The 14,618-nt window shown below is 39.8% G+C and overlaps 1 protein-coding gene across 1 annotated transcript in view; it reads left to right on the top strand.

The window, feature by feature from the left end:
* tanc2a (tetratricopeptide repeat, ankyrin repeat and coiled-coil containing 2a) overlaps positions 1-14,618 on the top strand; it is a 104,967-nt gene that overhangs the window by 69,250 nt on the left and 21,099 nt on the right. Inside the window, exons 5-7 of the mRNA XM_079456585.1 lie at positions 8,367-8,515; positions 12,468-12,657; positions 12,875-13,123. Of these exons, the coding sequence (XP_079312711.1) occupies positions 8,367-8,515; positions 12,468-12,657; positions 12,875-13,123 (588 nt within the window). The remainder of the gene's footprint in view (positions 1-8,366; positions 8,516-12,467; positions 12,658-12,874; positions 13,124-14,618) is intronic.

Here is a 14,618-nt window from a genome sequence, read left to right as displayed (position 1 = left end):
GCCTTCAAACATTTTATTACATTTTAAATAACATGTTTAAAAATAAGAGCAAAGATATACATTCTCCGAGGTTGGATGTCATTTTTAGCAACTAGTGAGCTCCTGGTTGGGAATCACTGTTTTAACGGTGCGTCTCTGTGAGTTTGTGTTCGGTTTTCTTTATAAGCCTGTTCCCTGGCAGTTTTAATGTTGGAGACCAAGAACTCGTATGAGAGGATAAGCAGGATTTTTGAGAAACCCTGTCAATATATTAGTAGCAGACAGCAGGAGCTGTCACATTGAAACCTGCCCATCTGGAGACTGTTTGTTAAACGTAGTAATGTCTTTATACAGGAGCTGCCACAACATTTTCACACCTTCTGTGACGTGGGTTGTTTATTTCCGTGTGCCAAGACTCTCCTGGTGCATTCTGGGATAGCAAAGCAACGGATGTATTAAAAATACTCATTGTGTGTACGGTTACAGGAAGCATAATGTTAACTTATTTGAGTACATTGCAGTGATCTCTGTGTTTACTTCAGTATAACTAAATTAAAGCATTTTGTTTTTGTCTTATGCAAATTCATCAAAAGGCCATTGAATATTCACATGAAGAAGTCGTCATTTGTAGCAATTTACAATGATGTTGCATTTGTTAATAATTAGATAATGCATTAGTTGCATGACTATGTAATGTTATGTAGATGTTTATTTTTATTCTCTTTTATTCTTGGTTATTTTTGCTAAAATTTCCATTGTACAGATTCACACTCGATTTGGTAAGATAGTTTCACTGAGGATACTCAAATCTAGTGCATCGTTTCCTTACTGTGTTTTTTGGGCTGTCTTTTTCTCTGTACCACATGCTTTCCTTCTGTGTTCTCACTGTGTTTTTTCACGGGAAGTCTGTAGAAAGTGTATCAGTTGGGTTATGTAGGCAAAAGTGTCTGTGCTGCAATAAACTTAGATGTTTTGCGTGTTCAAATCAGGACATCCAGATTCCTCAGGGGCGCGGAAAAAGATGCAACATTTTTGGTATTCGTGCTTACAGATTTCTTGACTTGTTTTTTCTGACCAACACGTTTTGAGTTGAGTTTGGGAGACATGGCCGAAAACATTTTAAACATACTGTGATGTTTTGATCTCTGCCTCTATTGTGTCTGCATTGCAGCTGTGTCGTTTGACTCAATCGCTACCCATGAATTTTAAAAGCTTTATTTCACTATAGTAGACCCAGACTCAATTTTCTTATGCAATTGTTTTCAGAATGATACAATTTTAAATAAACAGCTTTTGTTCAGAATTGTAATTAAGACATACAATATTGAAAGTGTGTAGATGTCTGTACTGTATGTATATGTTTTATGCTTCTTATTTTATATTATGCTTTTTACTTTTTTATCTTATTTATTTAATGCTTATTGGGCTTTTTATTTTGTCTATTTTTTATGCATCTTAAGGTCTTGGGCTTTTTATTTTTTATTTTAGTAACGCTTCTTGGATTTTTATTTTATGCTTCTTTGACGTGTTTATTCTATTTTAGTAATACTTCTTGGATTGTTTTATTTACAGACTGCATTATATGGGGTGGTGCCCACGTAAAACAGAAATGAGGGTTTGTGCATCTTGGTATTATGACGATACGTGACCATCTCAAACACTCTTCCCCCAATACAATACGTCTCTTGGTGCCACAGGGGTCAGAGAGGACTGACCTAAGGCCCTTTAGTTTAACCGCCCCGTGCCTCTGACCAACAACAGCGTAATCCAACCCCCAGCCTTGCACACTTCATTAAGCATTACCATCTGTTTTTCTCTTTCACTCCTGCCTGTCACTCTCTTTTACTCTGTTTGTTTTGGGGTCGTCCTGACCGGCTCTCGTATCTCTGGCTCCGTCTGTGTCTTGATGATGTTACAGTCTGTGCATGCGCTCTTGAGGAAAGATATCTGTTTTGGAGAACCTTTCCATTACACTCCAGTAGCTGTCCTCATGGCTGGAATACACTACAAGACTTTTCAAATCAGATTTTTTTTTAAACTAGACATCATACACTTGCAGACTTTTTGAAAGTTCAAGATAGAAACACACTAACTGATCAAATCGGCAGACTGGCACAGACTTTCTGCAACAAGCCCATACTGAAATTCTGGGCAAATCTGAGCAAAAGTCTTTAGTGTATTTTAGCCTTCAGTCGCTGCTGGCTTGGCTGAGGTTCTTGACCTGGAAATGCTCTCCGCTGGTAAGGCTAACCTTTTGCTCCATTCTGGCCCTCTTGTTTAACAGTTTAAAAATTCAGTTTGGGTTCACGTGTTTGTATGCGACACATGTCCTTCCAACATTTTTAACTGCGTTTACCAGAAAACGATTGGTGTAGTGGTTTCTTGCCGCTCTCCATTCCTCCCTCCCTCCTTCTGTGGTGTTTGGACTCCGACTTTGCAGACTCCTCATGGTTTCTGTTAAAGCTCGAGCCAGCGGTTTCTCTGAAGCTCAGCAGAGCTACCAAACCGCCGTCTACGTCCTCTCCTCCCCGTTCACTGACAGCCACAAACTACTTTGAAGAAGAAAAGAAGCAGGGCTCATTTTCTGCTTAGTTGTTGCGATCGCATGGACCCTGCAACGGCTGGATCGAGCTCTCCGCTCTCGCCCTTTCTCAGCGGTACTGGGTCCCAGCTGTTGGCAGGCTAACCCACCTGTTTGGATTATGGATTTTGCTTCAACGGTTAGGCGGGCATGTGCCGGGACCAGGGCAAGGTGCACGTGGCAGAGTAGGAAGCGCTCCCGGCCGTACGACCGGACGGGACGAGCCGGCCTAGGTGCGAAGCGCTCGAGTCGGACCTCTTCGCTCTTCAGGCAGTGGATGTCTCACTTCTGCTGTACATCTCGGGCCTGCACCACCAGCCTGAGCTTGTCGGATCAATCTCTTTTGCAGTCGGGATGCTGCACCAGTCCCAGAGGCGCACAGGGTATCGTTGGAGATGGAAGAGATGGACAGAGAGAAGTGTTTGGGGAGCATGTTTGGGAGGGAGAGGTAGAGAACGACGAAGAAGATGAGGAAGATGATCATGATGATGATGATGATGATGAGGATGAAGGAGAAGATAAGGAAGATGGTGAAGAGGAGAAAGGTGAGGACCAAACGCAAAGTTGGGAATGTATATCAAGTCTATTTAGATTTGATCCAGGTCTTATTTGAAGATATTAAACAAGTGTGCAAGATCAGAGTTGAAGAAATGGATTTGAGGTGGTGGACAACAGCAGTCATGGCTGAATTTATCAATACAGAAAGAAAAAAAGCAGACCAGCATGTTTCCTATGAACAAATAAGATTTGTGAAATGCTAATGGCTCATTCCCTCCCTCAATATCGCTCGTGTCAACTCCTCACCTTTGATGCATAGAAACGTGGCAATCCCACATGGGCTGAGTGTCAATTAGAATGATGGAGACGGACTGGAGGCCTGCCTGAGGTGTAATCTATCTCGATTAGGAGATATTTGAAAGTAAATGAGATGTATGCATGGCTGGGGTGTAAATGGTGTGAGATGGTGGCAGGGAGAGATCGGGTGATCAGGATTTGATCGATCGCTGTCACCATGGCCTTCAGAAGATTGGTCATCCACTAAAAGAGGAAAATCATCACCGGTACCACCGTGCGACCACTGCAGATCACTTTTACAATTTTGCTGTGGTCGATTTTTTTAGAATGTCCATTGTTTAAAATGTACTTTGTTATTGTGATCTGTGTCTAAGCTGAAGGGGTTGGTTCACCTAAAACGGAAAATCCTTTCATCATTTACTCACATTTATGTAATTTCAAACCTGTATGACCTTCTTTCTTCTGCAGAACAAAAAAATAAGATATTTTGAAGGATGTTGGTAACCAAACAACATTGACTTCCATTGTGTGGACACAAAACTACCAAGAAGTTTTTCATATTATCTTCTTTTTAGTACTCGAAAGCAGGTTTTCCCATAAGAGTAAATAAATGATGAGAGAATTTTAATGTGTTTGAGATGTGTACATTTAAAAAGCTTGAAGCTGCTAAAACAGGTTTATGGTTGAATGCTAAATGGAGCAACATCTGGTAGATTTCATTATAGTAGGACCAGTTTTGATTAACTCGCTCTTAAATTCCAAAATAGAGACTCGAGGTTATCACACTGCAGTCTGATTTCATGGTTTTGTATGCTTAAAATGTTTCACAATGACAGACTTGCACTGGCCTGTTTGTTTAGCCAAGATTTGTTTGTGAGCCCCTTTGTTGCACTTTTTTTATTTCCTCTCGCCCTCTATTTCTAAACCGCCAGCACAGCCGGTCTGCAGCCTGGGTCTTGGCTTGTTAGATGTGCCGCCCAGTTTAGACAGCCACCCTGTCATCGTACAGCCGTCCTCTCCTCCCTGCGAGCTCGCTTAACACAAAACAGCTTCGGGTTGTTATTTTCGGACATGGACTTTTTTTAGAGTGCTTTGAGGGCTATGATAATTTAGCCCATCCGATTGTTCTTGGTGTCTGGTTTCCCCCATTAATATCTCCATCTCTCTCTCTCTCTCTCTCTCTCTCTCTCTCTCTCTCTCTCTGTCTATTGTATATTATATACAGTACATACAATCCATATTACATACATATAATAATATATATGCACGTATAGAACAAACATTTTGTGTCAGTGGCACTCATATTTCGTTGTACAGTTGCAGTCCTGGAGGGACTGAGATGTGTGCCCACGACAGAACTCAGTCATTGTAGGCACTTTAGTTTAGTGTGGCAGTATGCAGCGTTTTACAGGCATAGGAAACTCTATGCCAAAGGCAATGGAATGATATCCGAATTATTAGATTAAGCTGCCTGCCTCTTTCATTGCAACCCTGCTATTAGATGCTGAACGATTCAATTTTTCCTCCTTTTTGCTGAGTTTTATAGTCTCTGCTTCGCAAGCAGCTTTTTTGCATTTGCGGTTTGTTACAGGCTGTGTGTCACCGCTTGCCTTTATGCCGCAGTGATTTCTGCTCAAATTTTAATGGCGTAGCATTGCATACTAGGGGGCTATAAGTCACACGTTTGACTCGGAACCAATCAGCACGTTCACTTCTTGAACCACTTACATTTCCCTTCTGGTTTTATGCGGAGGAGCAACATGAGGAATGGCAACGAGGTTTAAACCCATGCTGTGATTATGTTTTTGCCTTTGTTAAATGCAAACAGCATGTTTTCTCGTGGGACCGGTCTCCCCGTGGGGGTCAGAAACAGGAAGCGGAGCCGATTTTCTTGCTCTGCTGTGGAGTTAAAGAGCGGAACTTTAAATAGTTCCCGTGGGACCTTTACAGGCGAGATGTACAACGTAAACATCTGAGGTTTCTGGTGACGTCATTGTTGTTGTTTTTTGAATAATAGACAAAACTGCCGGGTACACGTGAACACTTTCCTCGCTGTGCATTATTGTTACATTATTAGTGTTTTAGTGGCCAGTATACTCATTCATGTTTGGTTTTTTTTGTGTGTATTTACTAATGCTATGTGAACCCTATAACTTTTACAAGAAAAGTAAAAGGATTTGTACCTGTTTGATCTCAGCTGGAGGGAACCCGTTCATCATTAATGTTTTTCCTTGCATTCCATAGTACATCTTCCTGCTGATGCCTACGTATGTATGCATACATACATACATGTACATAAAAACAAACACACATGCATACAATCACACAAATATATGTTTGAAATTACATACATACTGTACATAAACACATGTACACACACACACATACGCACACACATACAGTCAGGTCCATAAATATTGGGACATCGACACAATTCTAATCTTTTTGGCTCTATACACCACCACAATGGATTTGAAATAAAACGAACAAGATGTGCTTCATCTGCAGACTTTTAGCTTTAATTTGAGGGTATTTACATCCAAATCAGGTGAACGGTGTAGGAATTACAACAGTTTGTATATGTGCCTCCCACTTTTTAAGGGACCAAAAGTAATGGGACAGATTAAAAATCATAAATCAAACTTTCACTTTTGAATACTTGGTTGCAAATCCTTTGCATGTGTATATATTTATACACAAACACACAAGCTTACTTGTTCACGCCCACACACATGTAGCACACACACAAGTCCAATCCCTGTGGTCTGCCTGACATCAGATAAGTGGCCATCTCTCCTATAGACATGCACTGATGCATGCTATGCTGGCTGCCCTTTTGAGTGTCATGCTTATATGAGTGGATGTGTATGAATTATAGTGTTTACAGTTGTGCCATCAGATGTGTGTGTGTGTGTGTGTGTGTGTGTGTGGTCCTCGGGTATGTGAATGCTTTTGAGTTTTTTGTTGTTCCTCCGGCACATTTTTAAATCTCCCTCACTGGCATTTTTGCTTTATAGTGAATCATCAGTTCAGAATGGGCATATTTCTGCAACCACATCACACTCACAAAAGCATCCAGAGTTCTTTTTTTACCATCTGTGGACGAGAGAGTTTTTGGGTCGAAGGATTAAAAAGCAAGCGAAAGACAAACAAAATTCGTAGACTCGCTGCTTGTAATGCGGAGAATTTTCCACCATGCTGCTATTTTAGCGTCTGCTGGTGTCATTAGTGGTATTCTGATCTTATTACACAGTGTCACAACTTACAAGGTACAGGGAATGAGGGAGGAATGCTTGGTTAGAAAATGAAATAGAAGGACAGATGGTTTAGCACAATCTTTCAATCTCACAATTTCTTTGCATTGTTTTACGAAAAGAAAGCGAAAACACAAAAAGTTGCATGTTAATGTTCTGTTAAGTGAGCGTGTGGTGATCCACAAGGAAAGAGACATTCACCAAGGGACTGTTCCTTTAAGGGGGTGTGTTTTGTGTTTTTTATGAAGTTCCAGTTGACATCTGCATCTGCATGCAACCCCGTTTGTAGTTTTGGTTATTTTAAATAGAAAAGTAATATTGTTATTCAGAGGTGATGCTTTTTTTATAATACTTTTCACTACAACAAAATTTGGAAGTAGCCAAAAGAATAAATAATGACGCTATTGTGTATGTACAGCGTATTGCAAACATAACATTAGTTGACTATAAGATCCAACATATAACAAACCTTTAGAATATAAAAAATTATTTACATTCATCCCTTCCATAGTTGACTTTCCTCCCTTTGATGTCGAGGCTAGCAACTCACTGTTAGCATGATTAGTATGTTTCAGTTGCATTGCGTTGCATCATTTCGTGCATGTTTCAGTTGCGGTGGTCTTTCATGTCCAGGGTTCGTTCGGTCATATCAGATGTCTGTTCTGAAATGTAAGCTTTTTAACATTTTTGTCTTATGTCAGACGGTCTCTAAAGTTTCTGTGGTACATTTTACCGAAACATAATTGTACCCATATGAAATAATCTGTGCTTTAGCTATTGTAACTATACATTTCTAAAGGTAATGCTCCTTCTGCCTGAGGTGTTTTGTTTATCCGAGAAGAATCTGGGGTCTCGGAGGACAGGGGATTGACAGTAAGCCAGGTCTGTACCGCAAAGGTACTGTGGCTTTTTCGATTTCTGGGAAAAGCTGTTCTGCTCCGTCTGTTTCTTTTAAACAGTCTGATCGTTTCTGTTATGCTTGCGAAAGGTGAAATGCATGGATAAAAAAGCCTAATCCCTAAAAAGCTCTTCTCACTGTGGATTTAGCCACCGTGAGACACCTCTTGTCTTTGAAGTCTGTGAAGTGTTTTGTCTGTCTGTGTTAGTGTGTGCGTGTATTTGTGAACGCATGGATTCTTGGGGCTCAGACACCTCACCTACACAGGCAGAAACTCTCCGACGCCCAGACATCCTACAGTGATGGGGATTTGCAGGTGGTTTTGAAGTTTGATTTGTTTGAGGCTTCTGGGTTAGTTCACGCTTCCTTATCTGTTGGTTTTGATAATGTGTATGAGGTAGATGTTTGAAACCCGTGCAAAAGAACTGGAGTGATGGATGCCTTGGTTGCAGCAATGGCCAGCATGCTTTCATACGGGCCATTTGGAGACAGCGGTTCAAAATAAACCACAGGTATGCGGTGCTGAGTCTGGATGTGCTATTGGCTGCCATGGTTTAGTCTTATGCACTGGGACAATGTGAAATTCCAAAGATTATGAAATTATGGAGTCATGGAATGCTGCTTCTGTGAATGAAATGTTCCAGACCAGAAATATTCAGATGTAGGGAATGTCATGGCTCATTTTGTGTATGCACAATGACTGTGAAGTATGAGCCTTGGTTGAATGTGATGTCGAATTTTGCGTGCGTTTGTTCTGTATGCAGAGAGACAGACAGGAACAACTTGACCGATAGACCAAAACATAACCTTTAATGCCTAAAGTTGGAGCTTTCTACCCATCTCTGTTGTATTCTCACAGGAGAGGAAGGCCAGGAACTGGGTCCCCCTCCATCTGTGGACGAGGCAGCCAACACACTGATGACGCGGCTGGGCTTCCTGCTAGGGGACAAACTGAGCGAAGGGCCTGGTGGTACTCAGTACGGTATGGAGGAACAAGATGACCCCCAGGTTGGAACCAACACTCCAAAGACACACAAATCTTATTTAATGCACCCCACTGCCTTCTTCATCCAGTCTCTGTCTCTGAATCATACTTAACGTTTATTCTTATCTCATTTATTAGTTCAAATGGTTATATGAATTACTTTTTTAATTGCACATCCAGTTAAATGTGAATTTGCTTCCTCAATTAACATATATCTCAAATTTGCTGACGGGCGGCTCGCCTTTTCACCTCTCTCTCCAAATATTTCTTCAGATTAACACCAGCAGTTTATACCAATGTCTTGCAGTTTGAGCCTAACTAGGCGCATCGCAGGCAGACTCAGCGTTGTTAAAGTGCCTGAACCTCTGCTGCTACTATATTTACAGTCCGCACTGATCTTACCCAGAATTCCCCTGTGAACATCTGCTTTTAGACTCGGAGCGCTTAGAAATCTTTCAAGCCACAATTTAATGTAGCTTGTCTATATGTACAGTAGCAATCAAAAGGTTTGAAACGCTGACATTTTTCTCATGATCTTAAAAATCTTTGAGACCAAATATAATTGTGGCAACAGCAACATAAATTTCTTGTACTTGAAAACAAAACCTTTGTTCAAAAATATTTTGGAAATTGATGACTTGGAAGCCAATAAGAGCCCTTAATAGACTGGGAACTCCTTCAATAGACTTTTTAAAGCTTCCCAGGATGAGACCTCAAGAAGCTGGCTTTTAAAATGGCAAGAGAATGATTTAGCAAATTCTTGTCAAAGGATAAGATGCTAAATTAAACATTGTTTGGATTTATTTTAGATGCTTTAAGTCACAACATAATCCCTACTGTTATAATTATCATACTCCACAGTTTTGATGAGTTTACTATTATTCTAAAAGGTGGAAAAATCTAAATAAACAATAGGTTTTTCCAAACTATACACTGGTACTTAAGTACAGTGAAATATTACATAAGTCACATTAAAAAGTAAACCAATATTATGCACTATACAGTACATCTGAAGCCAACAAAAGTCTTTCCAGCGTTCCACTGGTTAAAAATCAGTGGAAGGTGTTCTCATCGATCCAACACATAGCCAAGCTCAAGAATGTATTGCAAAACACAAGGATTCATGCCATCCACAGCTGGCTATAGCTACTGCGAGACCTCCGCTGAGCTATTTTAGTGCACGTCTCCTGCCAAGCGAGAATGGTCATCAAAAGGCCACTTCTTTCCAGCACAGGAGGAATCTCCAGTCACTCCCACACAACCCTGAATAAGACAAGAGTCATAGACTGAGCTTATTATACATATATGGGAAGTTCTGGAGTCCTGGTTATGGTTAAGATCAGCTTCTTTTTCATTGTGAAAATATGTTTTTTTCTAGCCAACCCTAGTTTAACCCAAAAATGAAAATGTATGTCACTTCTGTCATTTCAAACCCAATTGATTTTTAGATCAATTTTTGGCATAAATCGATGTTTTGCTGTAAAACAGCTTCTAGACAGAAAATGTTCATATCCAGTGTCATGATGTCATCAATGGCCCTCGCTGTAGACATGAGTGCCCATCCACTACTCTACTACAGTATATAAGATCCAGGCCTAAATACATTTTTCCTTCTAGTTCGGCTTTTTCTCTATTCCCATTTACTTATCGCCGCAACTCTTTCATCATTCTTTCCGTGTCTTTGTTTTCCACTTCGTTTGTCCCTAGAAGCAAAATGATATGCCACCCCGGTCGTTTTTTCGTTGTAGATGGTAGTCTACTACACCACACCAAACTCCTAACCCCAAATAACACACCGCCTTCACTCCATTTCCATTTGGTTACGAGCTAAAATGTAAAGTTCTGTCATTTATATGTCAATAGCAGTGTATTGAATTACATAATACTGAATCACGGTGGAAAATTCGTCAGCTCGAGCCATAAAAAGAAATAATTCTACATGAGCATGCAGTACTTGGCAGAAATGTGGAGCTGCAGTGTATCATTATATAGCAGTGAGCAGATTCTGTGGACATTTTTGTGTGTGAAAGTCATTCAGTGGCGCTGCCCTAGTGGAACTCAAATATGCAGTGCTAAACTGACCATGCAGAAATATTTATATGTGACCGGGCTATCAGTTTTTCTGTAAATAGGTAGTTTTTATGTGATTTACAGTTTTCTTATTAATATTGTAAAGAAAACTGAAAATATAGCATTTGTATCTATAATAATGACTTGAAAAATAATCGTGGCATGAGATCTTGCGAGATCCGATGTGAACACAATTTCCTCATGCAATTGGCATGATGGTGTGTTGAGCTCGAATTTGCGATCATTTTAATCGCATATGCTCCCTAAAATTAACCTGCTGACCTCAAAATATATTTGAGTGCACATTTTGTTGTGGTGTGACCTGTTTTCATTACTGTACAGAACACTCTAATAACTGCAATGTATGTGTGAACAGTGACCGGCCCGGTCATTCGACAACAGGATTAACCAAACGCGCTAGACAGACGGGTTTCAACGTTCGCGAGTGCAGCGCCTCGTGCATAAGCACAAGTGTTTACGGTGGTTCGCTCTGCCAGTAATACTTTAAGAGCGTGCGGCGCACGGCTGTTCAGCGATGGAGCTGACTAAGTTCACATTACGTTATTTTAAATACATTTACAGTCAAACCTCTTCAAAAACAGATCATCTGTCTCTTACTTATATGCAATGTAAGCATAAAACATGATGTGTTTATGTAGTTTTAACTGTTTCTTTGAAGGCTATGAGGGTTCAGTCAGTGGAGGAAGGAGGATTGACAGTGTGAAAAGCACTTTGCAAAAGCATATAGAGATTTCTGTAAAGAAAAAGTAAAAAGATCTCGTCTCATTCTCGTGAACCTAGTCTCGTGTCTCGTCTCGTGGTGATAAGTGTCTCGCCACACCCCTATTCTTAAATTTCTTTTCCTGCAAGGGGGATGTGGAACAATGCGTATTGTAAAAGTAACTACACAAATGAATACAGTTTTAAGACCTCTTTTTGTTTCCCACTAATAAGATGGCTACAAAGTTGTTTAGCAGATGTTTCTTTATTAAAAACAACCTGCATTAACTTAAAGCAGGGAAAATTCCTCTCGAGTAGCATTGGGATCAGAAACACTGTGGTATCTGCTAGGACTGTCACAAAAACACATTTTCACTACACAGTTATTGTGTCCAAAACAATTCACGATAACAGCAATAGCTTTTTTTAGTCAAAGTCATCTTTAATTTAGTTTAATTTCAGTTTTTCCTTTTTGGTCAATAAATGACACTTAAAATGGTTTGTAACCAATGTGACAAAAATGTACATGGGTGAATTATTTCCAATATTATAATGTTTGTAGAATTAACACCATGTTGACAATCACCGTTTTTAATATTAAGGTTTTCTGCCTTTAACTTTTATATACTTTTAACAGCCGTCCCATTTACTCCACACCATCCCAACAGATTCTTTATAATAAGGGATGCACCAATATGTACATTTTGTATTTCTTTATAGCCACAAGTTTAACAGGTCTCAAGACAGAAAGGGTTCAGACAGCAGTCTGATTCAAACAATATGCTTTTGTTCCTATAATTTACACATTCATAAATTCTGTATCTACATACTGTCAACAATGTATTTCTAATAGCAGTAAGTGAATGATCACGACAGAAAGACAGTACTGCACTGTATTTTATCTGTGAGCAGCATCCAGCAGAAGTTTACCCAGAGGAAAATATTTATGATTTATCGGCTATAAGATATCGACCAAAATTTTATTATCGGGCCGATACCGATAACATTAAAATCATCGTTTATCGTCCGAAACCGATATGGATGATAATTTAGCGTGCATTTCTATTTATAATCCAACCAGTATATACAAAAAATGGGGCCAGTAGCGACAATGGCTCGATTTTTCTTTTATTCATCTATTTCCTGTCTGTTTCTCATATGTCGTCTCACTTTTCTGTTTTTCAGGCCATCTCCATGACCCAGAGAATCAGCCCGTGCTCTAGCTTAGCTAGCAGCACAGCATCTCCTCCTCCTGGCAGCCCCTGCTCCACGCTGCCTGCCGGAGCCCTAGGTAACACGGGCAACCGCGACTGTGCTTACGGATCTATCACAAGCCCCACCTCCACGCTAGAGAGCCGAGACAGCGGCATTATAGGTAACCTTTTGTGTTCGAGACTAAGACTTTTACTAGTAACATTCCTGGTTTGGGTTTCTTTCCTTGCTGTACAAACGTACTATATGTTGTAAATCTAATTTTGTAAAGTTACAGTGAAGAGCTTGCAAACTGTGAGCTTTTGGGCAAAGCCTTTGTGACTAAAATGACTAAAATGGTTGAGTATCTATTGAATATTTCTAATTTGTCTGTCCTGCAGCAACACTCACAAGTTACTCTGAGAATGCTGAACATGGTAAACACAGTGAAAGCTCACGGGGCAGTTTGAAACTCTGGCATGCACAGAAATCAATGGTCGCGGACTCTTTTCTGTACCGTGTGGACGAAAACATGGCCGCCTCGACATACAGCCTCAATAAAATCCCAGAGAGGAGCCTGGAACACACCGTCTCACACTCCGCCCACTCCATACCGCTCTACCTCATGCCCCGCCCCAATTCTGTGGCCGGTAAGTCTCTTACAGATTACAGATTTTAAAAAAGAGACACCTGTTTTGTTACACTGAATGGAGAAAAGCGCAAGCCCCGTACATCTTTAACATTCATGTTATTTATCCCAGTTTAACAGTAAACTGACATAAAGCTGATTTACTGGCGCAGGTTTTTGCTGAGCAAAGGTTCAAATCTTTTCCAGCACAAGCTCTTACATTCATCTTTCATGCGTCACTTTGCTTTGTGTGAAGCCCCTTTCGGCTGAGGGTCTTTGAACACGTCTGTACGCTGAACGGTGAAATCCAGAGACAGGAACTATCCCACATTAACCAGACCCTAAAAGTCAACGGACACGTGTTTCCAATTGCCTTCAAATGTCAAGGTCACTAAAGGCGGCCAGTGATTACTCTGAGACCGAGCGTCGTGCCCCTCTTCTGAGCTTTACGGGCCATTTGAGCTCCGGAGCGGATCCGAGCTCCTCGTGAAGCCCTGATACTGCTAAGCAAGGACATCTGTGTCATTGTTCTCCATGTTTTATGATCCATTTCAGCTCCTGGTTTTGAATCTAAGTGTGAGCTGAATGTGGAGCTCGGTCTCTCCCTGCAGAGAGACGTAACAATTTAAAGGGATAGTTCACCCCCAAATGACAATTTTTTTCATTTCCAACCTGTATGACTTTCATTCTTCTGAAGAACAGAAAGGAAGGCAATTGGAAAAATGCTAGTTAGCTTAACAGCCCCCCATTGACTTCCATTGTATGGACACAAAACCACAGAAACATTTCTCTAAAATCTTCTTTTGTGTTCCACAGAAGAAAGAGTCATGCACAGGTTTTGAAAGATGCGAGGATGACTGATAGCAGCAAGATCACTTTAAACAATGGTGGTATCTTCAGAGTTTTACACACCCAGTGATAGAAGTACAAAGTAATAGTGTTCACAATTCAAACCTATTAAAACCTCTTTTATAGTCTTAGAAAATCCTTTACAATTATTTGTACATTTAAAATTTTGAATCAGGATAATAAAACGTTGCATATAATTTATATTAATAACATACAATCACATTTATGAAATATTTTAATAAAGTAACGCTTCACAATGAGGTTGTATTTGTTAAATTCGCTCATTTACTCAAAAATAAAATTCGCTCATTTACTCAAAAATAAAATTCGCTCATTTACTCAAAAATAAAATTCGCTCATTTACTCAAAAATAAAATTCGCTCATTTACTCAAAAATAAAATTCGCTCATTTACTCAAAAATAAAATTCGCTCATTTACTCAAAAATAAAATTTGCTCATTTACTCAAAAATAAAATTCGCTCATTTACTCAAAAATAAAATTCACTCATTTACTCAAAAATAAAATTCACTCATTTACTCAAAAATAAAATTCACTCATTTACTCAAAAAAAAAATTCACTCATTTACTCAAAAATAAAATTCACTCATTTACTCAAAAATAAAATTCACTCATTTACTCAAAAATAAAATTCACTCATTTACTCAA

The sequence above is a fragment of the Barbatula barbatula genome, assembly GCF_947034865.1.
Source record: "Barbatula barbatula genome assembly, chromosome: 5".
Classification (NCBI taxonomy): Eukaryota; Metazoa; Chordata; class Actinopteri; order Cypriniformes; family Nemacheilidae; genus Barbatula; species Barbatula barbatula.
The sequence above is the reverse complement of the archived record's forward strand: the minus strand, read 5'-3'. Positions and strand labels throughout refer to the sequence as shown.